Source organism: Myxine glutinosa, chromosome 3, assembly GCF_964187855.1.
Source record: "Myxine glutinosa chromosome 3, kmMyxGlut1.1, whole genome shotgun sequence".
Classification (NCBI taxonomy): Eukaryota; Metazoa; Chordata; class Myxini; order Myxiniformes; family Myxinidae; genus Myxine; species Myxine glutinosa.
The window spans coordinates 102,468,554-102,492,251 of NC_136263.1; the positions used below are offsets into that span (position 1 = coordinate 102,468,554).

At 45.9% G+C, this 23,698-nt stretch overlaps 1 protein-coding gene across 3 annotated transcripts in view; it reads right to left on the reverse strand.

Moving 5' to 3' along the window:
- Positions 1-2,118: 2,118 nt before the first annotated feature.
- Positions 2,119-23,698, reverse strand: part of LOC137414234 (uncharacterized) — a 72,899-nt gene continuing 51,319 nt past the window's right edge. For 2 of the 3 annotated variants that reach the window (XM_078774352.1, XM_068099715.2), the window contains exons 14-17: positions 10,975-11,052; positions 9,658-9,741; positions 9,321-9,389; positions 2,119-2,256 (exon numbers count right to left, since the gene is read on the reverse strand). In XM_078774352.1, the coding sequence (XP_078630478.1) occupies positions 2,218-2,256; positions 9,321-9,389; positions 9,658-9,741; positions 10,975-11,052 (270 nt within the window). In that variant the 3' untranslated portion in view covers positions 2,119-2,217. Of the gene's footprint in view, positions 2,257-9,320; positions 9,390-9,657; positions 9,742-10,974; positions 11,053-23,698 lie in introns of those variants that run through there. The other variant, XR_010981849.2, reaches the window with a different exon arrangement.

Sequence of the window (23,698 nt, forward strand, 5' to 3'; positions counted from 1 at the left end):
TCAGCTGAAATGATTGACTCCATTACTTTCCTTATAATAGTTTTCCTTTTCTCTCTTTCTTTTTCTTTCTTTTTCTCTCTGTCTCTGTCTCTGTCTCTGTCTCTCTCTCTCTCAATATAATTCCCTTATAATAGGCTCACTGGTATGTAGTTGAGATCAGTTTTGGAACCTTCCTTCTGAATAGGAGCAATGTTTGCAACTTTTCAAAAAGGAGAAAGTTGGCTAACCAAGAAGGATGAAGAACTATTCTTGCCTGTGAAGGCTAGTGTCAATTTACATCAGCACACAGGTAGACCAATGGATTAAATCAACAGAAAGTTGATTGAGGTGTGCCAACTGCTGTGGTAAGCCAGGAGAAGCTGACATTTCAGACCTTTACCCTTCCTCAGTGAGTGCAAATGTTGCCTTGAAACCTGGTTTTCTGAAGTCCTCCCCTTGCGCATGAAACACATCAATAAAGTCCTTTTTTTCTCCTCCCTCAATGGAGCTGTGGTGCCTCCAGGCTCCAAGGCAGTGTCATGGGCCTTGCCTTATTCCACATATACATAAACAATCTCATCATTTATTGGCAACTCCTGCAATTAAACCAAAGTATAAGGTATGCTGCCATTAAATTCCAGGTAGGTTGGTGCCCCGTTTGTTTTTAACCACATTTACTCTGGTCTTGCTCCCTCTGCTCAACCCTTCGATCCTCCCAAGCTCATCTAGGACACGAAAGTTTATCCAGTAACCCCCTCCTGATTAAATTCCCAAAATATAGGCTTACTGCCGACCTCCATGCTTTTGTTCCTCCATCCTTGCATTTGTTGAACCGTCTTCCTGAGGTTGTTTAATCTTATTCTTCACTCCTGGTCTTCAAGTCGGCAGTGCACTACCATCTCATGTAATCCCCTTAGTCTACCACCAATCCTTTCTACCCCAATTAACCATACTGAAGCTAACCCCACCCTCCTCGCTCTACTCCTTTCCAGTTTGTTTACTCACCTCCTCATCATGTCCAACTGTCACCCCACTGTCAGTTTGTTGTGTTTTCCTCCTTTGATATATAATTGTTCCACGAGCTTCGATTTTGTAGATTTTTTTTTTATAATCAAACAAGACAAAATGTAAACTTCAAACAAAAACAAATGCTCATCGTTTACAAAAGGAAATTAATTGCAAATATGGTATACACAACTTACAAAAGAAAAGAAAGTGGATCAGATGCAGGAAATAACTACATTTCAAATGTACAACAAATTCCCTTTTTCAGGCCATTTTCCCGGCTATAGCAGGGGTTGGTCTTGTGTGCCCCATGACAATCATCATGGTTCCCTTTTTGAGGTAATGTTTTTATGGCCGGATGCCCTTCCTGACGCCAACTCTTTAGTCGCCTCTTACGACACGCAGGGACACGGTGTACCTATTCTAAACCGGGGCACACACCGGCACAAATGTACAAGATATGATAAATCTAAATAAATAAGATTTGCTCGTCCAACTAAATTAACAAAAATAGGATATACACTCAGTCTTCAATAACATCAAAATTCCTTCAACACCTCGACATGCACGATCTTAATGCAATTTCTTCTTCCAATCGTCCTGCTTTTATAGCCTACAGATATATACATATGTATAGGTATATATATATATATATATATATATATATATATATATATATATATATATATATATACTGTATATATATATATATACATACATACATATATACACATACATACATATACATACATACATACATACATACATACATATATATATATATATATATATATATATGTATATATATATATGTATATATATATATGTATATATATATATATGTATATATATATATATATATATATACATACATATATATATACATACATATATATATACATACATATATATATACATACATATATATATACATACATATATATATACATACATATATATATATATATATATATATATATATATATATATATATATATATATATATATATATATATATATATATATATATATATATATATATATATATATATATATATATATATATACATACATATATATATACATACATATATATATATATATATATATATATATATATATATGTATATATTTGAAAGAAATCTCACATGACAGTTTCAATATCTCCTAAAGTCTTCCTGTGTACCCTCTTGCAAGTTGAAAGAAAGTGAGTAGAAAGGGACCGGAGATGCTTCACTTCCTGGCTGTTGTGAAAAAGTTGTAAATCTTTCCCTGTAAAAACACAACAGACACGGTCATTTAAAACTTTTCTCCACTAGATGGTTGGTTTTCTCTTTTATGGACATTAAAATGAGCTCTGTCCGACCCGTCCATGTACTTTTGAGAACTCGATATTTAAAAAGCTGTTGAACATTTAGCTTTCATATTGCAGATATCAATTCCTCGTGACATTATTTCAACCTGATTATAATCATGGCTGATGGGCTGAACGATGTTGCCATGGCAAGTGGCAACCATCTTGGTAACTTGGCTTGTACACATGATATTTTGGATCTGGTATAGAATCACATTCGATTTGCACACTTTCCCCCAAATGCATTTGATTTGCTCTTCTCCTTCTGAACAATGTGTTTATTAAATATAATTTGGCAATATGTTCTTATTACAATATTTGAACAGAGATAATAATAATATGATAAACTCAGTTGAAATGTTTTGTTGTGTTGCATAAAGGCAAGGAAAATGAATTGGATTAGAATTTGGTAGAAACCGAATTGTGCAGTTTTCAATGAGTCACAAATAGTATAGTATAGTTCCTGGTTACTCCCTCCTCCGGTATGATAGACCTGAGCCTCGTCCTGGTGGTGGGGTTGCTATCTTTATCAAAAAGTCTCTTACTCACTCTCCTTGCACTGCCCTCTCTCCACCCCTCCACCCCCAGGAAGCCTCTGGCTACGGCTTCCTCTCCGTCCCACCTTTTGTTCATATGTGTGCTGTACCGTCCTCCAAACAGTGATGACTCCATTTACATCTCGCTGTCTGACAACATGGACCAACTTCTATCCACTCATCCCAACTCTCTCTTCTTCATATGTGGCAAATTCAACTGTCATGGTGCCAGCTGGCTGGGTGTGGGTTCCTCTCTCACCAGCCATGGCACCTGAGCAAAGGACTTCTGCGACCAGCTGGGACTGACACAATCAGTCAATTTCCCGACCCGGATATCAGTCAACGGAGCATCTTCTCTTCTAGACTTGCTTATGACAAACTTCCCTGCAAATGTCTGCTGCTCTTCTTCTGCTCCAATCGGTTCTTCTGACCATGTGCTTGTTAAAGTGGACATCTCTCTGGCCATTCTCAGAGAGCCTGGCATTTCACTCAGGCCGAATGGCACGGTCTTCAAGCAGCCGTCAATCATCTGGACTGGTCTCCCATCTCTACTGCTTCTGACATCAACTCTTCCTGGGAATTCTTCCAAAGCAAACTGCTCGCTGTCATGCACAGATTTATCCCCATCTCGGCTTCAGTTGTCATACCCTTCCTCCCGTCCATGGTACGCTGAATCTTGTGATGAGGCAGTCGTCCTGAAACAACTTGCCTTTGCCTCTTGGAAGGCTAATCCAACTGAAGGCAATCTCAGTTCCTTTCACAAAGCTCGGAACAAGTTTGTGTCTACCCTCAAGAGAGCCAGGAAACACCATCTCTCTACTCTCAAAACTGACCTCTCAAACCTTTCCCCCTCCTCCAAATCCTGTTGGTGTCTGGTCAGATCTGTGTCTGGTGTTTGTTCCCCTTCCATCCCCTCCCTTACCTCAAATAGCTACACAGCAGACACCGCATGTGACAAAGCCGAATGCCTCAACAATGTGTTTGCCTCAAAATCTTGTGTCCCAAACCCATCTCCCTCTGTTCCCACCATGCCCAATCGAACCCAACTGCTCCTGGACTCTGTGTCCTTCTCTGCTGACAAGGTGGAGACGTTTCTGTCAAACCTCGACTCTGATTCTACCACTGGACCAGACAGCATCAGCCCATGGGTGCTAAAATCCTATCCCGCTCTGCCGCTCTATCTCACTCTCTCTGTTCTCTTCACCCTGTCTTTTGCTCAAGGTCATCTGCCATCAGCTTGGAAATCAGCTAACATTACCGCTTTACACAAAAAGGTGCAAACACAGATCCTTGCAACTACAGACCAATCAGCCTACTCCCAATTATCAGCAAGGTCATGGAATCCATCATCGTTTCTGACATCAAATCCTTCCTCTTCTCCAATGGCTTGATCTCTGATCTTCAATTTGGATTTAGACCAGGTCAGTCTACTCTGGACATGCTGCTTCTACTGTCTCAACAATGGATGGAGGTCCTCAACACCAAACAGGAAATCCGAGCTGTTTCCCTTCACATATCTCGTGCCTTCGATACGGTCTGGCACCCCACCCCACTCACCAAACTCTCCTCCGATGGAATCCATGGAACCCTCCACACATGGCTTGCAGACCTCTTTGGTCGCAGTGAACGTGTGGCCCTGAATGGAATTCTCTCATCTTCCCTTCCTGTCCAGGCTGGAGTTCCCCGAGGCAGTGTTCTGGGCACTGTGCTTTTTTTGGTATTCATTAATGATCTCTCCGACTCTCTGGAAAATCCTCTCTATCTCTTTACTGACGACTCCCCTCTCTGCCGCTCCACAGCTCAACCCTCAGATCGGCAGGCAGCAGCCTCTTCACTCTCTGCAGACCTGGATAAATCACAAACTGGTCAAACAAGTGGAACATGTCTTTCAATCCTGACAAATCTCACACTCTCACTTTGTCTCTCCGTAAAGACCGTCTGGACAACCCTCCCATATACTTTTTCAACAAAAAGTTCTGTCACTCAAGCTTTTGGGTCTCACTATCTGCCATGATCCCTCCTGGGAAAACCACATTTCCAAGCTGGCCTCCAAAGTGCACCGACTGGGCATCCTCGGTCATGCAAAGTCCTTCCTTGGCACACCTGAGCTCCTCACCACATAGAAGGCTTTCATCCGCAGCTCAATGGAATACTGTTCTCCCCTCTGGGCTGGTGCTCCTACCTCACACCTAGCTCGGCTTCACGCGGTTGAAACCAAAGCATTCAGAATCATTGGTATCTCCCATGATGAAGTCGATTCTGAGGGCCTTTCACTCACTCACCGCAGGCAGGTTGGTGGTCTGTCTTCGACAAACTCCTTTCCGGCCTTGCTCCCCCAGCTCTGTCTGTGCTCTCCCCCAAATATTCTTGCAGGACTCAAGATCTGCCAGAAACCCTCTTCTGGTGAAACTGCCAAAATCAAGACTCTCTGCTCACCTTCACTCCTTCATTCCTCTTTTCTCCCGCTTCTGGAACAATCTCACACACTCTCTTCAATCCCTCTCCTCCCTCCACGTCTTCAAAACTGCTGTTCACCACCATCTCTTATCTTCCCCCTTCCAAAACCTTGATGTTTTCTACCCCCAATAAAACACCCCAAATCCACCTCTTTCAACCCCCAACTTATTTCCTGAAATTCTTAGTAGTGTTCATTTGCTTTATACTGTGTACCCCTCCCTCCTCCCCCAGTCGTCCCTCTTCCACAGATCTACCGACATCCTTGTTCTCTACTGTTGTTGTGCTTGTGTGCTTCCCTCTCTCCCCCTCTTGTCTCCCGCACTCCCTTCATTGTACGTCTTATGTGTCTGTGCACGTTTTCATGTTCAATGTCATATAAATGTCATATGTCATTGAAGATGTCATATAAAATAGACCTCCGAAATGTCTTCCATCTAGGGAGCCCACCTATTTGGCACATTGGATTGGGGCAGCCATAAGGACATAATCAGGTTTTCCAAATTATTTGTTTCATTGGGGGATGAAGAGCGAGAATTAAATAAACACCGACGTCACATTCAATTTTCAATGAGACCCTCAGGTCTTACAGATAGTACAATCACCCATCCATAGTTACATAGGCCACCTATCAGTCCTGCCAAGGCCCATGTACCCTTCTATCCCAAATGATTCAAACCAAATTGCTGTACAATCCCCTATCTAACTCCAGTTTTAAAATATCCACTGTTTCAACACCCATGAGCTTTCCATGGAGAGATTGCCATGCATCAACTACTCTGAGTGAAAGACCACTGTCTTACTCCCGTCCTAACTCTCTTCTTTCTTACTCCAAGTCTTCTTCCATTCCTCCAGTCTTCTTTTTCATTCTTTTCCATTCTTCTTTTTTCCATTGGCACACCTGAGCTCCTCACCACATACAAGGCTTTCATCCGCAGCTCTATGGAATACTGCTCTCCCCTCTGGTCTGGTGCTCCTGCCTCACACCTAGCCCATCTTCACGCTGTTGAAACCAAAGCGTTCAGAATCATTGGAATCTCCCGCGATGAAGCTAACTCTAAGGGCCTTTCACTCACTCACCGCAGGCAGGTTGGTGGTCTTTCCGTCTTCTACCGACTCCTCTCCGGCCTTAACCCCCCAGCCCTCTCTGGGCTCTGTCCCCCAAATATTCCTACAGGTCACACAAGATCTGCCTGCAACCCTCTTATGGTTAAACTGCCAAAATCAAGACTTTCTGCTCACCTTCACTCCTTCATTCCTCTTTTCTCCCACCTCTGGAACAAACTCCCTCACTCTCTTCAATCCCACTCCACCCTCCAGGTCTTTAAAACAGCTGTTCACCACCATCTCTTATCCTCCCCCATCCAAAACCTTGATCTTTTCTACCCCCGCTAATTTCGGTCCCCTTGTGTTTTATACCCCCCCCCCCCCCCTCCCCTTCCCATGCCTCCTGCCCTCAAGCCCTCTCCCTCCCACACTTCTCCCTGCTCTCAAATGTTGTGGTTGTGTGCTTCCCCTTCTCTCCCCATCTTGTCTTCCACTCCCTCTTTTTGTATATTTTGTTTGTCTGGTTGATTTGTTTGTGAAATAAATGTTAGCTCTTTCACGAGCCTCGATTCAGTATACAAAAAAAAAAAAAGAAAAAAAAAGAAAAAAAAAAAGGCCGGGGTTCCTGGTCCTGTCACTGTCCATTCTGCTGAAAAACCCTTCTGCATTTATTTTGACAACACTCTTCATAACTTTAAACATCACTGTCATATCCCGTTGTAATCACCTCCTTTCTAATGTATAAAGTCCTGTCAACTTTAGACATTCCTCGTGACAGTCCAGCAAGCTGTCGAATAAATACAATCACTCTATGCTGAATTCTCTCCAGGGCAGCTGCATCCTTAATCAGACGGGGAGACCAAAAAGTACACAATACAGTATTCGAGGTGAGGCCTTACCAAAGTGCTGTACAATCACCAATTAACATGATATCTATCATCAGCCCACAAATGAAGTTAAACCGACAGGTCGATAGTTCACCAATTCCTCTCTGGATTCTTACATTATTATTTTGTTTATTATTAAAATAAATGATTTTCCAAAAATTTCTAAAAACATATTTCCACTTTGACATTATGAGATGATATGCAGAAATTGCAGATTAGTGACAAATTTTTTTTTTCTATTTAATCAATTTTAAATTCAGACTGCAACAACAAAATGTGAAAGTCAAGAGGTGTACATATTTTCTAAATGCATTGAAAATGTTAAAATTCTGCTCCTTCATCAACCCATAAATTCTTCGGTTTCCATTTCCTTTTCTTAAATACCAGTCAAACGTGTAGAAAGACCGCTGAAGGGAAACGGAAAAAGTGTCCTTTATAGACAGATGGTCTTTCTGTACAGGTTTGCGGCCGCCATTTTTCTGCATTACAGCGACTGTATACAAGCACAAGTACTCAAATATAAACAGCAAGCAAACATGCCTTGGTGACCTTTATTTACTGTCAATTATTTCCAGTGATTAATTCATATCTCGCTCGCTGTCATTTTGGCAGTCAGGAAGCAGTGTACCTTCTTCAAGAAGTCCAGGTTTTTCGGCTGTTTATACGCCTGGTGCAGTTTGAAGAATTCGGCCTCAACCTTTTCTCCCCATCTCCATGCAACTCTCCAGCCAAGCACTGCAACCCATGCTCACTCCCCAAAGAGTGGGATTTAAGTGGCCTCTATGACCATTTAAGTGGTGGTCGCCATTGCAGGTTAAACTGTACTTGTTTGTCATCGAGTGTTGTTATTTATTTTTTTTGGTGTTCAAAATATCCATGAGACCGAGAGCCATGAAAAGTGGAGGCACATCCAATGCATATCTGGAACATCAATCAATGATATCTTCATGGTTTTATCTTGTCGAGCAAGTAGCCTCCCGTGTAGCCTCGGTGGTTGGAAAGTGGGTGGAATTGGGTAATTATAGGGTTAGATCAAAGAGCTTGTAATGTAATAATTAGCTGGTTTGGCAAAGTCAAACTTGCTGAACGTATTTTGCCACAACACAGTACAGCATTGGAAATCACAAACCTCTCTGGATGGACTCCAATCATCACAATGTAGTTCGTGATTGTGACGTCTTTGATAAGAACGCATCAAAAAATAAATGTGCCATCAGTTTGTTCACTCCTCACCCTCCAACCCCTTCTCTACATGCCTCCACCTCAAATCCCCAAATAATAAATACCCTGGGATTGTACCTGCTCCTACCCTACTATTTTACGGTAGAGTTATGCACTCTATCGACTGCCGTTCCAGTTTTGTAGCTATATTGGTTTCACAATATACCTCGTGTTTCTCCTCATCGTTATTGTTAAGGAATGTGTTTACACACGTTATGTATTAAATATATATATACAGAATGTATAATGTGTGAGGAGCGCCCATAACGCGTTAAGACCTGTTAAGGGTGCTCCTCACCCATATCTTTTTCTGACCGTTATACATTTGTGAGATGATTAGTTTGGAAAGATTCTTCATATAAAGTATAATGAGGGTTCATGTTTAGTAAATCAATACGTCTTCCCTTTTTATATTTGTGAGCAACGCTGCTCTAGCCACAATAAGAAAAGGAGTCATTTAAACCACATGCACAACTACTTTGTGAAGGGTGGTGAAACATTCTGAGCCCAAGGGCGAGAAGAGGATGAAAAAGTGAGATTATGGGTTTGCTCTGTTATTCTCTGTCCAATTGAAATAGATCACCTTCAGTAATATAAAAAGCTTAAAAACAATAAAAATTTAGAAAGACAAATGAAGGGTGTAGGTAAAATGGCTGCCCTGTACGAGTTCCAATTAAGTAAATAAATAGAAAATTGCAAGGAAAACAATGTTAATTAACCCCAGAAGACAATAGTGTTTGTGATGACTTAGTTAAGCTGGTAAGAGTTTTAAAGAACCAGACAGATTGTGAGGTACTTTCAAAAAACAATGATGAAAAAACAAAATCTCAAACCCACCTGGGAGAGTTCCATACTGTCTAATGTCTCCCGCCACCGACACTTCATACTGTTGACCAACATCTTCAGCTGGATGAAGGACAATTTAATTACATCATAGGACTGAAAGCAGACTGTGCCCCATGTCGGAGCATTGGAAGGGGGAGGGGGAGAAGGGTTGTGGGGGTATGGTCCATATTAAATAAACTAACATTTTAAGCAATGCAAAAAGGAAATACAAGTTACTTTGTACTGTCACAAAAAAAGACAAAACATGGAAATGATGAGATGTAAGGCAATGGAAAAATACAATAGTTAATATAATGTGGCTCGACAGGTAGCCATGTGGGCAAGGTACCTTAGTCCGATACAAAAAATGTGGATGATGAATGTCCTCCAGTACCAAGAACTGCAGATACTTCAATAGTTTCAGCAGATGTGGCTGAGGTGAAACAATGTGAAAGGTACATGAGCAGCTGGGTCACAAATGGAAATAAAGTTTCAAAAAAAACCTCATTAAAACTGTTATACTTCCACAAGGTTTGCATATGTACCACTACATCGACAATAATGGCATTACCTTTTGTCAAATAGTTCAATGATGCATGTGAGTGTGTATACATATAATCGAGATGACCCCATTACTGCAGTGGGTATCAGGAAGGAAGTGTCACAACAGCTATTTCTGCATGCATCCTGACTAACAGGAAATGCCTGCCACACATTAACCTGTGTAGTACACAAAACAGTCCTGGGAGCAGCCAGTAACAATTTAAAATAAAAAAAGCTTAGACATGTGTTTCGTATAACACAACAAAATGTGAAAAAGTCAGGGGTGTGAATAATTTCTGAAGGCACTGTCGGTTATCGGCAACACAGACCTGGATGAATTGCTGAATACAACAAGGTCCAGAAGCGAGACAAACTTTCCAAACATTTTATAAGCAGATTTCATGAATTATCTTATGTTTACAAAAAAGTATTTACACCCAGAAAGATGTGACGACATGGAAAAGTTTGGATGCACACAACAAGTTGAAGTCTGGGTGGATTAGTGATGTGACTGTTCTTGTGAGGAATGACTATCACATTTACGAGCAAAGGTTGACCTGTAATACATCAATGGCACGGACTCGAGTTGGCAGAGCAGATAAGCATGATGTCACAGACTGTATATTACCATCACCACTGAGTGGTTGCACTGTCCGTATCCAAAGTCATCCCAACTGTGTCAGGCTCTTTGAGGTTTAATTGCTGTATCATATGCAACCAAGCGGGAGAATCGCTTTGCAATACATGTCCCCCACCAAGTTTCAGTTCAATATGTTAAAGAGTAAGAGGGAAAAGTCTGGAAAACGGAACCATGTATAATGTGATATTTTTCAAGTTCAAAAAGGGCACAACTGCATGAAAAATTGGTGAAACGCCTCAAATCTCAAACTTGTTTTGTAACTTATCACATTAAAGCAATGTACAAAGTTTCAGTTGAATATGTTAAAGGGGATGGAAAAAGTGCAGAAAACCATATGTGGGACGGACAGACAGACGGAGGACGGACAGACAAACAGATGGAGAGCAAACCTACAGTCCTTTCCGGGTAGGGAACTAATAACAACAACTTCATGAACTTTAAGAATAGGAAGAAGAAAAAAAAAAAAGATTGCGCATTGTATACCTGTTCGTCGGTTGTGTGTGCCTCAATACCCACGCAGACATCCACCAGGCGCAGCAAGCTGTAACAGAGATAGTATGCCTAGGGCAAGGAAAGAGCATTTATCAACTTGTATATATCAATGATAATTGTAATCGAGTGTAATAAGTTTCTAAAGTGCAATGCATGCTAAAATGTGTGCTCTCCAGAAGGGGAAAAAGATGAATATGGACGTCTCCATTTTGAGCACCAATTTATAACCTTTTGTGTGCAATTTACTGTTGAGAAGTAGGTCATAATGTACCCTGATCAAATGTCATATGCCTATGTAATGAAATTGTACCTAAGTTGAACCCATCATTGGGACAATGTTGTGGATTTGACTTCTTACAACAATTGATGCAAATTCGATCTCTGGCAACACCATTCGAGTCTACGCTGTCACACAGATTATATGTCACAGGAATGATCCGGAGCGATGGTCGTCCGAGTTCTTATAGACGCCTGTCAGTGGTTGGAGAGAGCATAACACCTGGGTTCAGCTGCAGCGGCCACCGTCGAGCCCGGATCGGGATCCTCGGGAGTGGCCGGGGTCTCCGATTCCGGCGGAGGTGTCGATGCTGCATCCACGACCTCGGCGGAAGCTCTCTCCGGTCGAGTCTGTCGAGATGTCCCCGCAGTGACGTATGGGCGTTCATACGCGTCGGATTGTTCCCGTGCTTCGGTGTACACGTGAGATAGCCGGAGTGCTTCGGCTAGTGTCAAATCGGCTTCTTCAAGTAGTCTCTGTCTGACGACCGGTGACCTAAGACCTGCGACGAAAGAATCGTGAACAAGGTCACCACAGACTTGTTCACGAGTGCGTACCACAGGGGTACTCTCCTTCAGTAGGTGTCGGAGGTCTTGAGCGAATTGATCCAAAGTCTCCGTGGGCTGTTGTCGTTGAATCGCGAGCAAATGTCGTGCATAGACCACGCTTCGTTTTTTTATGTAAATACGCTTCAGCTCAGCCACAGCTGCATCGAACGTCTCACATAGTTAAATTGCCATGTACACGGTATGATGCACCTTTGATTGCAGCACTTCGAGTTTTGTTTCTTCGGAGACGGCCTCCTGAGCCTTGAACTGGTTATCCAAGATTTTCAGCCTATGTGTCAGTTCTGCGGCCGCGTCCGCCGCCCATGTTTCTGCACAAGTCGAAAATCAACATAACTATCCGTGGATCCCGTATCGATCAAAGCATTAGCAAAAATTCCCTCGATCATGAGTGAGATTATAGCACGAGCCAGGCCTAGTGGACCTGTAGTTATCGAGTCATCAAGGCGAGGCGCTCGTGCCTCGTGTGTGGATCCAACGCCAGCTAAAGTCTTTCGTGCCGTTGAAGTCGTTTGTAGGTCAGTCATGCCACCTCCAGAGGGCGCTTGTGCCACGAGTGAAGTTCCCAGCTTTCGTGCCGTGAAAGTAGCTTGTAGATCATACGTGCAGCCTCCGGAGGGCGCTCGTGCCACGCGTGGTTTCTCAAAGCCAACATTAGCCGATCGGGTGGCCGATCCCGGAAGTTGGCAGGGTGTCGGAAGGATGCCGGCCAAGGACGGTCGCACCGCGTACTGAAGTGTTTGCGCCACTTGTTTAGTCGGCGCGGCGAGTCTCACCAAGGTCGAGCTCTCAGCTTGGGGCCCACGGAAAGGGGCTATCCCCATCAAAGTCGGGCGAGGCGTGCCACTCGCCGTTCGGACCACTGGCTCGGAGATAAGCACATTACCATGCGTTTGCGATGGCCGATTCTAGGGACAAGATGCCGAATTTTTATGGCCTCTCAGGGGCTATGGCTTAGCACAAAAGGAGAATGTCGACTGAAGCTTGTCATTAAGGGTCGAATGTTTCCGGATGTGCATCTAATGGTCTTACCAGCATTATGCGCAGAAGTTTTGCGAGGACATGATTTTCTCAAGCGACATGGATGTTTGGAAATGGTATTTGGTGGTACTGATACTCTTGCTGTGTGTGCTCTTGCAGGGATGGAAATTGAGTCACTGTCGCTGTTCCCCAATATGACCACGGACTGTACACCTGTCGCGGTTAAATCGCGACGCTACTCATGAGCTGACGCGCAATTCATTGCAGAAGAAACGGCCCAGCTACTAAAGGAAGGTATCATAGAACCTAGTCGGTCGCCATGGCGGGCCCAAGTTCTGGTGTTACGAAGCGAATCGCATCGCAAACGCATGGTAATCGACTATTCGCAGGCGATTAATCGGTTTACACAGCTGGACGCCTACCCACTCCCGGGAATGGACTCCCTGGTTCGACAGGTGGCACAGTATTCGGTCTATAGCACTCTCGATCTGCGTAGTGCGTATCATGAAATCCCCATCTCCGAGGCAGATCACATCTATACAGCGTTTGAATCGGGTCAGAGGTTATATCAGTTCACACGGCTACCTTTTGGGGTCACAAACGGGGTCTCTTGTTTTCAGAGGGCTATGGACGACCTCATCGCTAAGGAGAACTTGACCGATGTCTTTGTTTATCTGGATAATCTCACGGTTTGCGGGTATGACCAGGACCATCATGATGCTAATCTGAAGCGCTTCCTCGAGATCGCGCAGAGGTATCGCTTGAATATGAATGAGGCTAAATGTCATTACTCTGCTCGCACAATAGATCTTCTGGGGTACACCGTGACCCACGGCTCGGTTGCTCCGGATAAGGAGCGTCTGCGACCCTTGCTCGACATGGCACCGCCCTGCGATCGTGCTTCGTTGAAGCGTGCTCTCGGGCTGTTCGCTCATTATTCTAAGTGGGTACAAAATTTCTCCGTGAAGCTACGCCCACTTGTGGACTGCGAGGCGTTCCCCATGAGCCTTGCCGCCAAGGCCGCTTTCCATAGCCTTAAGTCCGACATCGCTGGCGCCGCTGTGGCGACGATAGACGAAAATAATTTTTTTGTTTTGGAAAGTGATGCGTCGGATCATGCGATAGCTGCAACTCTCTCCCAAGGGGGGCGCCCTGTGGCCTTCTTTTCGTGAACTCTCTCCTCCGCTGAGCGGAGACATTCGTCTGTCGAAGAGGCGGCGTATGCCATCGTCGAGTCGATTCGGCGTTGGCGTCCCTATTTGCTCGGACGATGGTTCAAAATTATCACGGACCAACAGAGCGTTGAGTTTATGTACGACACCCAGCATGCTCAACGCATTAAGAATGAGAAAATCACTCGCTGGCGGATCGAACTCGCCGATTTCTGCTACACAATCAAATATCGCCCTGGGAGGGATAACCTGGTTGCCGACACCTTGTCGCGGCCGCCGACGTGTGCGAGTCTCCTATCTTTTGAGGACCTGCACGCTTTGCACGACACCTTGTGCCATCCCGCGGTGACGCGTTTCGCTCATTTTGTCCGTAGTCGTAACTTGCCCTACTCGGTTGAGGATATTCGTCAGATCTGTCGCACTTGTTCTGTATGTGCTGAACTCAAACCGCGCTTCAACAACCCTCCTATGGGGACGCTGGTCCGAGCTACTAGGCCACGGGAGAGATTGGCGATGGATTTCAAAGGGCCACTGTCGGCGTTACCGGCTTCGATTAACTCTCGTTACCTGCTCACAATCGTTGATGAGTTCTCGAGATTCCCTTTTGCTTTCCAGTGCGTAGATATGACAGCCGCCACGGTTATCCGGTGCCTTCAGAACTTGTTTTCTATGTTTGGGAATCCGGCTTACGTGCATACCGATCGGGGTGCGGTGTTCCTGTCCCAGGAAGTGAGGAACTTCTTACTCCAGCATAATGTCGCTTCTAGCTATATCACTCCGTATAGGCCGCAGGCGAATGGACAGGTCGAACGCTTCAATGGTATTATATGGAGAGCCGTTACGCTGAGCCTTAAGTCCCTCGGCCGAGGCCTAGACAAATGGGCTTGGTCGCTACCTGCGGCACTGAACTCGATCAGGACTTTACTGTGTACGGCTACCAATCAATCTTCGCACGAACGGATGTTTCATCACCCGAGGAGTTCGGGTAGTACCCGATCTTTACCTAGTTGGATTGCGGAGCCGGGACCGGCTTTCCTCAAACGTGCTGTTCGCATGAGTAAGTATGATCCACTAGTGGATAAGGTGCAGGTACTCCAAGCTAATCCTGAGCATGCTCGTGTGTTGATGTCTGATGGACGTGAGTCAACTGTCTCCGTACGCCACCTGGCCCCTTGCGGGGAAATTGACGAACCAATTTACGAGTCCATGGACTCTCCCGTTGCTCCGCCTGTGGAGTATCTGCCGGCCATCTCACCGCTAAATGCACCCCAACCTGTAGGCTCGGTGGTGCCACCTCAGTCACCTGACTTAGGCGGCTACTCCGACGCAGGGGACTCCGGTCTTGGGGATGTAGTACCCGGTAGTTTCCGGACCCGTGCCGGAAGGGAGATTCGTCGCCCCGATCGCTACGGATGGACCGACTGACATGGACGGACAATTGCTGCCCCTACTATTATGCTGCTGCGTGCTTGATTCCTGCCTTAGCGGAAGTGTAGTTTTAACAGCGGGGAGAATGTAATGAAATTGTACCTAAGTTGAACCTATCATTGGGACAATGTTGTGGATTTGACTTCTTACAACAACCTACATTTCATTTTCTGTTCAAGGCCTACCTACTATAGCTGACATTAAAGGTGCCAGGAAGCAGATTAATGTCTGTATAACAGGGGTTGTTTTTTCAGAGCATAGACTTCCAAAACACAAACAGACCTGATTGTCATGAAAAAAACCAATCAGTAATAAAAAAATTTTTTTTCATAAAACAATAATTGAACAAATCTAAGGAAAAAAAATTAAAAAAAATTCATAGCCCTTTTCAGTGATTTACCAATATTATCATGCAAGAATCTTTGCTTATTTTTCATGGCAGGGTATTTCTTGTTGCAAGTCCAAAGTCAAACATGGATACTTGCTTGGGTGCACTTATTGAATAAGGAACCAATTTACCCAATCACGAGTCGAAGAGGTTTACATATTCTGGAATAGTCCGATTTATAGAATCTTGGGGCATTTCACACTGTGTTGGGGGTGAATCCAAGCAAACATCCCTCAAACGGCAGTACTTACCCAAAGACATTAAACTCTAGCAGCATTAGTTTGTGGACGTTAAGGATCCCATGATGCCCTTCGTGAAGAGCAGGTGAGCCATCGCCGGCACCTTGGCTAAATTCCAAATTCCTGCTCTAACCTACAGGGGGCACTGTATCAGCGACACTGTCACGCCCCTGCGAGAAGTGATGCTAACGCGTAGCCATGTGTTTCACATGAATGATGGATGATGGATGATGGATGATGTTGATGACCTCCCCAAAATAAGCCAGAGGACCAGGTGGTAAGAGGGAACATGCCATGAAGTTTCAGATCATAATATTTTACGTGATTTTATACAACTACTCCAGTCAAGCAGAACATTCGCTAAAATCCTAATCAAATCTATACTGCACACATAAAACAATCCTTTATCCATTGTACACGATTAAGGATTCCAATGTCCAGTTTGAAAATGTACTCCTCTTAGCAGCCGTCAATCGCACAACCACAGCATTGGTCTATGCAGTATCAAACAGGTTTTGCCTTATAAAAGTGTGTGCCAAAGGTTTAACGAAAATTAAACAATTTTAGGATTTATCACACACAATCTGCCTTTTATTGGCTTCATGTGCCTGCAAGTAAACACATCGGTGCTTTATGCTGTGTATGAGTTCACATGTTTGTTTGTTTTTTCCACCTCGACCAACTATAATCAAAACTAGAGTGGAGTCGACGGCACGCCATTGGAAATCCCCACGATTCCCACCTAATGCAAAGTTGAAAGATGGCAAAAATTCACACCAGGAATGACCCGATATCTAATTTTGAGTTGAAAACTTTTTCACATTTTGACCCCTGTGACCCAAGTCCACATCCTTTGGGGCATGAACTGCAAGTCAAATGCAAAAAGTCGTTCCATATTTCATGCGTCCCCAATGAAGATTGCACAAAGTTTCATTAAGAAATGTTTTAAAATGTGCCCGTAATTGCATTTTTTGGTATTTGACCTACTAGAGAGATACCCGTGCTTCGCACGGGTGGGAGGCCAGAAGCAAACAGGCAATGCAGATATGGCGAATGCCAAAGCATGAAACCAATAAATTCCACATTCCTGTAGCACCTTCAGTCGCACATCAGACTTGGACAGCAAGTTCGTGAAGGACTTCCGTGAAAAACGTACCCGTTCACAAACAAACAGGTACGTTCACGTATAGAAACATCGATCGTGGGACCGTGGCGAATCTGCATATGGCGATGGCAAAATATCAGAAATTGAAGGTTTTTTTTATTTTAAACGATTCAAAAAACATCCGTTGAATCATATCACACACAAATCGTCAAAATCTAAACCAGTGGTTCCAAACCTTTTTTCTATCGTTTCCCCCTTCAACCGTCCAGATTTCCCCCCACCCCTCCCCCCCCCTTATATATATATATATATATATATATATATATATATATATATATATATATATATATATATTGTTGTGAATATGAGGACTGTATATTTTTTTTGATTGTGTGCTGTATTATTGTGATTATTGTTTATTCTGTGCCTCCTGCCTCCGGAGCTGTGTAAAGACCAAAAGGGCGTCCCATAGTCCACAAGCATACACGTCAGCCAAGTAATAGAATATACCTGTTGATAGTTATCTCTTATTCTGTGTTTTAGCGTAAGGCTGTGTCTTCCATTAATAGAAATACTCCATTGCACCAGTGAAAGAGATAGATTCCCTTCCATTCCCATCACCAGTTACCTCCGATCCAATTGCCGCCATTGGCCACGAGGCCGGGTTGGGGAAGAAAGGCGTGTCTCCACCTCGTCATAGAGGGGGAGGAGTGAACCAGCCCCGCTCGACCAACCATGAGCCAGGGGTTTGGCTACAGAGGGCGGAGGAAGAGCGGTCGGGGAGGTTCGCAAAGGTTGAGGGGCGGGGGCCTATATAACCCAAGGCAGGGCGTGTCCAAAAAAGGAGATGCGTTTTTACAGAGTCGAGCTTGGAAGCAAAAACGGAGATGCACTTTTGAGCCGAGACAAGGAGGGTCACAAAGAGCTGAGTTGGTCGTCAGTGGTTGCGTTCAGTGGTTGCGTTCAGTGATTGCGTTGAGGGGTTGCGTTGGAGACGGAGTGGTTGGACCAAACAAAAGAAGAGAGGAGAGAACCCGTCACGCCAGACCCCCCACCAGCGCGTCGGCTCTGGCCGTGATCCGACCCGTGATCCGACCCGTGACCCGACCCGTGATCCGACCCGTGATCCCACGCACACGACAGGATCGGAGGCATCAGCGGCCGTCGAGGTCCCGCCCGACGTCCCGTGCAGGATCAAGCTCCAGCCAGCTCCGTGCCGTCCTCCCCCTCCAGCCGCGCACCGCCTTCCAGCCAATCCACTCTGCAATTCCCCGTGTGAGTCGTCTTTGTTTGTTTTGTCCTGGGTAGTTAATTAAGTCTGTATAAGCTAGTATTTTCCCTGTGTCACCTACGTCTTATGTGCTTGTAAATAAACGTGACTGCTTTATTTTTGCTTGTGTGTAAATAGTCAATAAATTTAGTAGTATTTCCAACCTGTTTGTCTTCATTTTCCTCTTTGCATTGCGTCGTTTTCGTCTTTTCCCTCATTGAGCAGCTGGGGTGCGATACGGCCAAAGTCTGGGTGAATCGGGTGAGTTTTGTTAGGTCGCGGTCTTACACCACCGCTCGGTCTATAACATCTAACCGCGATCTATAACAATTGGTGTCGAGGAGTGAGATCGGACCCGGAGCGCGTTTACGCGCTCGAAATTATAAAGCCGAAATTTGTTTGTTGTATAAAAACCCGAATTTTGAAATCGCGCCATGGCTGTTCAAGGCGACGGGATGCCGGTGGGAGAGATAGACGGGGTGGAATCGACCCAGGACCTCGGGGAAATGTATGTGGAGGAAAGGGAGGAGAAAAATGGCAATGTGGTTGAGGGAGTATCAGACGCACAAAATGGCGCGCTCGCGCACGTGGTTGAAGAGTCCCAAAATAGCGGCGCCGCGGAGGGCGAGCCCGCGGTGGCAGCTGGGGACGCTGGGCAAACCGGGTTTGACCTCAGATTATTCTTGACCCAACTGAATGCAAAAATGGATAGTATGGGGGGCCAAATGGGGGTAATGAGGGACGAAGCGAGGGGTACCGGTGAGGGATTAGAAAAGAAATTTGAGGGATTAGAAAAGAAATTTGAGGGATTAGACAAGAAATTTGAGGGATTAGACAAGAAATTTGAGGGGTTAGACAATGGGATAGAAGGGGTGAAACATGGGTTAACGGGGGTGGAAAACAGAATGGCTGCCCAGGAGAATCAGTTAGAAGGGGTGAAACATGGGTTAACGGGGGTGGAAAACAGAATGGCTGCCCAGGAGAATCAGTTAGAGGGGGTGAAAAATGGGTTAATGGGGTTAGAAAATAGGATGGAGGACAAATTGCGGGAAAGAGGGGAACAATCCGCCCGGGAAATCGAACAGATGGGGAACCAGATGGAGGAAATACGACGAGGGGTGAGTGAGGAGGTCTCGGGGCTACGCGAGGAGGTAAAGCGAAGCGAAAAGCGTATAGAGAAAGAGGTGAGAAATAATACGGTAAAGTTACAAGGGGGAATAGAAGATCTGACGAAAGGAGTAGAACAGCTGACAGTGGGACAAAAGGAACTAGCGGACCAAGTGGAAAGAACACTGCAATCATCGGGGGTTTAAAAGCAACACAAAAGGACATTAAAAATGAATTAATAGCGACACAAAAGGAATGTCAAATGGTACATGAGGGATTGACGAAGAGGTTGGAAGAGGTGACAGAAGTAATGGAGACGAAGGACCGGGAGGTAAGGACACACATAGAAACGGTTAAAGTAGCGATGGAGGAAGAAATAGAGGGGGCGCACCGGGAGCTGAAGGAGGTAAAGGAAAAATTAGAGGAGGTGGAAGAGGGGGTGAGTGAAATTAAGAAGAGACGGAGGGAAACTAAGAGGGAGATAAAGGAGGAAGTCATGGAATATGTACAAGGTCTGTGTTCAAATCATGATGAGATGCTCACTAACCAAATAAAAAGTTTGCAGGTGGCAAAGGAGGTGCGGAGACAAAGTACGGAGGTGAGTGGCAATGTATATGATGTGAGGAAAGCTTCAGTCGGCTTGGGGATTGGTTTGGATCCGGGTGTTCGTGAAAGGCCGTTGGTGAAGTGTGTGACAGGTCAGGTGTGCGAAAAAAGAGGTGTGCGAGAATGTCCGACCATGGGGTGTGTGAGGAAAAAGTGCACGCCGGGGAGTGAGTGTGCCGTCAGGAGTGAGCCGGTCGAAGCGCATGTGCGAGGGGGTACATGGAAGCGCGGTGTGGTGAGTGTTACGGAGGAAGTAACGAGAGAGTGTACACCTGTGGTGAGTGTTACAGAGGATGTAACGAGGAAGTGTACGCCTGTGGTGAGTGTTACAGAGGATGTAACGGGAGGGTGTGCGCGAGAAAGGTGTGTAACGGACGGGTGCATGAGGAAAGAGTGTGCCGTCGAAAGTAAGGGTGAGTGCGCTGTCAAGAGTGGTGGTGAGAGTAGTGAGAGTGACAAGGAGAGTGAGCTGGTTGTGACAGGTGAGCGAGGATGTACACCTGGGATGGAAGGATGCACACCTGGAATGGTAGAGCGTGTGTGGGAAGGCACATTTGAGTTGGTAGTGAGGCACGTGGTTGGGTGTGCGGGTGAGAGCACACCTGTGATCGTCACAAAGGAGGTGACCGAGAAAGGGGCGCGAAGAGGTGTGTTGGTGAGGTGTGCGAGCGACGAATGTGTGCCAAGGTGTTCGGTGGTCAGGTGTGTGACCAAGTCGGTGAGCGGAATGAGTGTACCGAGGTGTGTTAGAGAAGGTACGACCAAGAGCATGGAAACGGCTGCATGTATGAGCACGAAAGGGGTAGCGTATGCTTGTAAGCATCCAGGTGAGGCGTCGACGATAACCGGGTTAAAGGTTAGAACGACTTATAGCCGACTCGGGCCCTCGGTGCGTGCCGGGCTTCGCGTGCCGCGAGAACCAGCGGGGATCCGAACCACGGCGGTTTCGAAAGAACTGCCGTGCGCGATCCACGCTGGGCCTCGCGTGGAACGGCCGCGTCCGGGCTCCACTAGACGGAGCGGGCCGCCCGATAGGAAGGGTCGTCATGGCGACCACTTTCTATTGAGACGTGCCGGCAGGTCGAGATCGGGACATTGGATGGCTCCACGCCGAGGTGGTGCGTGGGATCTCGGCCCGGGTAAGCCCCCATCCCTGCCACGAATGCGGGACGTATCCAGCCGCTGGCACAAAAGAACCCGCGTTCATGGCTCGGCTGTACGAAGCCGAGCTTTCGAAGGAAATTGGCGCACCGAGAGGATGTAATAAGTAGACGGGTGATGGTGATAGTGATAGTGATTTAAAACGAAATTTAGAAAAGTGAATAGAATTGGCAGTAAATGGAAAATTTTTGAATTGTTGGATTTGGACGAGCGAAATTGGTAGTGAGAGACCCCCGATGTGGTGGGATGGCAAATCCACCATCCTTCCCATGTGGGGGCAAAGGAGCAATAGTTTATGGGGTGTATGGCAGTGAAAACTAGCCCGGGTGGGTTAGGTTATATGGATAGGGCCCTAGAAGATGACATTAGGTGACGTTAAGTTTAGTTAGTGACTGATACCTGTAGTGGGGACGCAGGTAGCTTAGTGTGGATTATAATGACGTGGGAGCGCAATAGTTTAAAGGGACGACTGGGAAGCGCAAGTTTCAGAGGGGAGTAGTTAGCTGAGATGATGCCGTGTGTGTGAGGATTGAACAGGTGAGAATGGAACAGGTGTGATTGCACAGGTGTGCAACTGACAGGTGAATGGAGCAGTGTATGAGGAAGTAGTGGTGATTGCGTATTGTGTTGACCAAATGGTCCAGGAAGAGGAGGAGGGTGCAGGTGGCACCAGGTAGGATTGCACAGGTGTGCAACGACAGGTGAATGAAAGACAGGTGTATGGAATAAATGGTCTGGAGGATTGGAATGGATGGTCGTGGAGTGAGAATGGTGGAAATTGTGGAGTGGAGTGGATGGTGCGAAGGTGTGAATGGGGGAAGAGTGGACCCCCATCACGGATACCCGGGGCGGGTAGTGTAAGTGTTAGGTAGAGGGTGCAGGTAAATTGTGGTTGGATATTGGCATCTGTGGTGCGGGTGACAGAATGGTATGTGGATGGGTGCGTTGGTGTTGTGGAAATGGCTGGGCGTGTAACCTGTTAGTGTGTGTAGTTGGTTTGGGCACTCCACCACTGTAAGGATGTCGGCCAGGTGAGGCCGCAGGTGGGCTCTGGGAGCCGGTAGTAGTTGTTGTGGATGGGGCCCGAGGATCCGGAGGACGGACCCGGGTAGCCCAGTGCCAGAGGGCACCATGGGGTGACAGAGCCAGGAGAGGGGCTGTCCCCATTAGTTAGGTTAGGGTGAGGAGCTAGGTAAGCTCGGGTGGCAACTACAGTGGTGGAGGTGTGCAGGTGGGTAGACCTGTTGGGAGAGGTACACGTCGCAGCCCAGAAATTGTGCTAGAGCACCGGGAGATGAATCGGGGGAGTGAGACCCCAAATTGAGAAGCACCACAGTTTGGCCAATGGGAATTGGTTATTAGAACCCCTAGTGTAAGAGGGCCAATGGTTTGGCCAGAGAAAGACCCCGGGTAGTGTAAAGTGTGTTAAAATCATTTAGAGGATAGTTAGGATGAAGGATCTCCTCGCACCATCTGCATCCACTCACCTGAGGTGACAGGTACTCCACACCATGCCATGTTTAATTATTTTTACTGTGCAAATGTTTGGAATGTGAGACGCATCATGACGTGGGTGTGACATTGTGCGTAATTCCATCTCTGCCTCCTTATGAGGATTGATGATGAATTGATGATGGCAAATTTTTGAAGTAGAGGGATTGTGGTGACGAATTTGGTATAGGGGAAATATGGGGAAGACGTGACAGTAGTGACGAATTTGTAAATGTGTAGATTTTTGTACATATGGGGTAAGGGCAAGGGTAGGTGACAGGGGGGGTGACGTACGGTAGGGACGAGCTTTCTCACTTCGCCCTCCGTACGCATTTCGCCTTGCATTGCCTTATTGATGTGTACCTTTGTGACCTTACCCCTCGCTCAATTGTCTTTCCCCTTTTGTCTCCCACATGACCTGTGCGCCGTTGGGCGCCGAGGGGAGCGTGCGTGGGTCGGCCATTGTGCGCCCGAAATGCCCAGAACCAGCTGTCTGCATCGATGCACCACATTATGGACCACATGCCTGTGGCCGAGCACCACTTATGGACCCCATGGGTTGGGGCATGGCCCCTCTGCTGGAACCGGCCATGAGGGCCCGAAATCTTGCTGGCGGACCTTGGCCACAGGGCACCGATGCCCCACAGGTGAACCACACTAGTCGGCCCTGTGGGCCATAAATAAAATCAAATAAAAAAGGGACACATTGGGCACACTTTATTGAAAATAGGCCGCCAGTAAGCAAAGCAAAATGGAAATGACAACATCTGGAAGACAAATAATAATAACCAGCAGAGGGAGCCGAAGAGCGAAAGACCACCTGCAGGGTTAGGGGTTGTTGATTTTATTTTTATTGAACATTCATTGAACAATGGTGACTGCACCGATCGGTGCTTGGGTGTGTATTGGTGCGTTTTTGGGTGC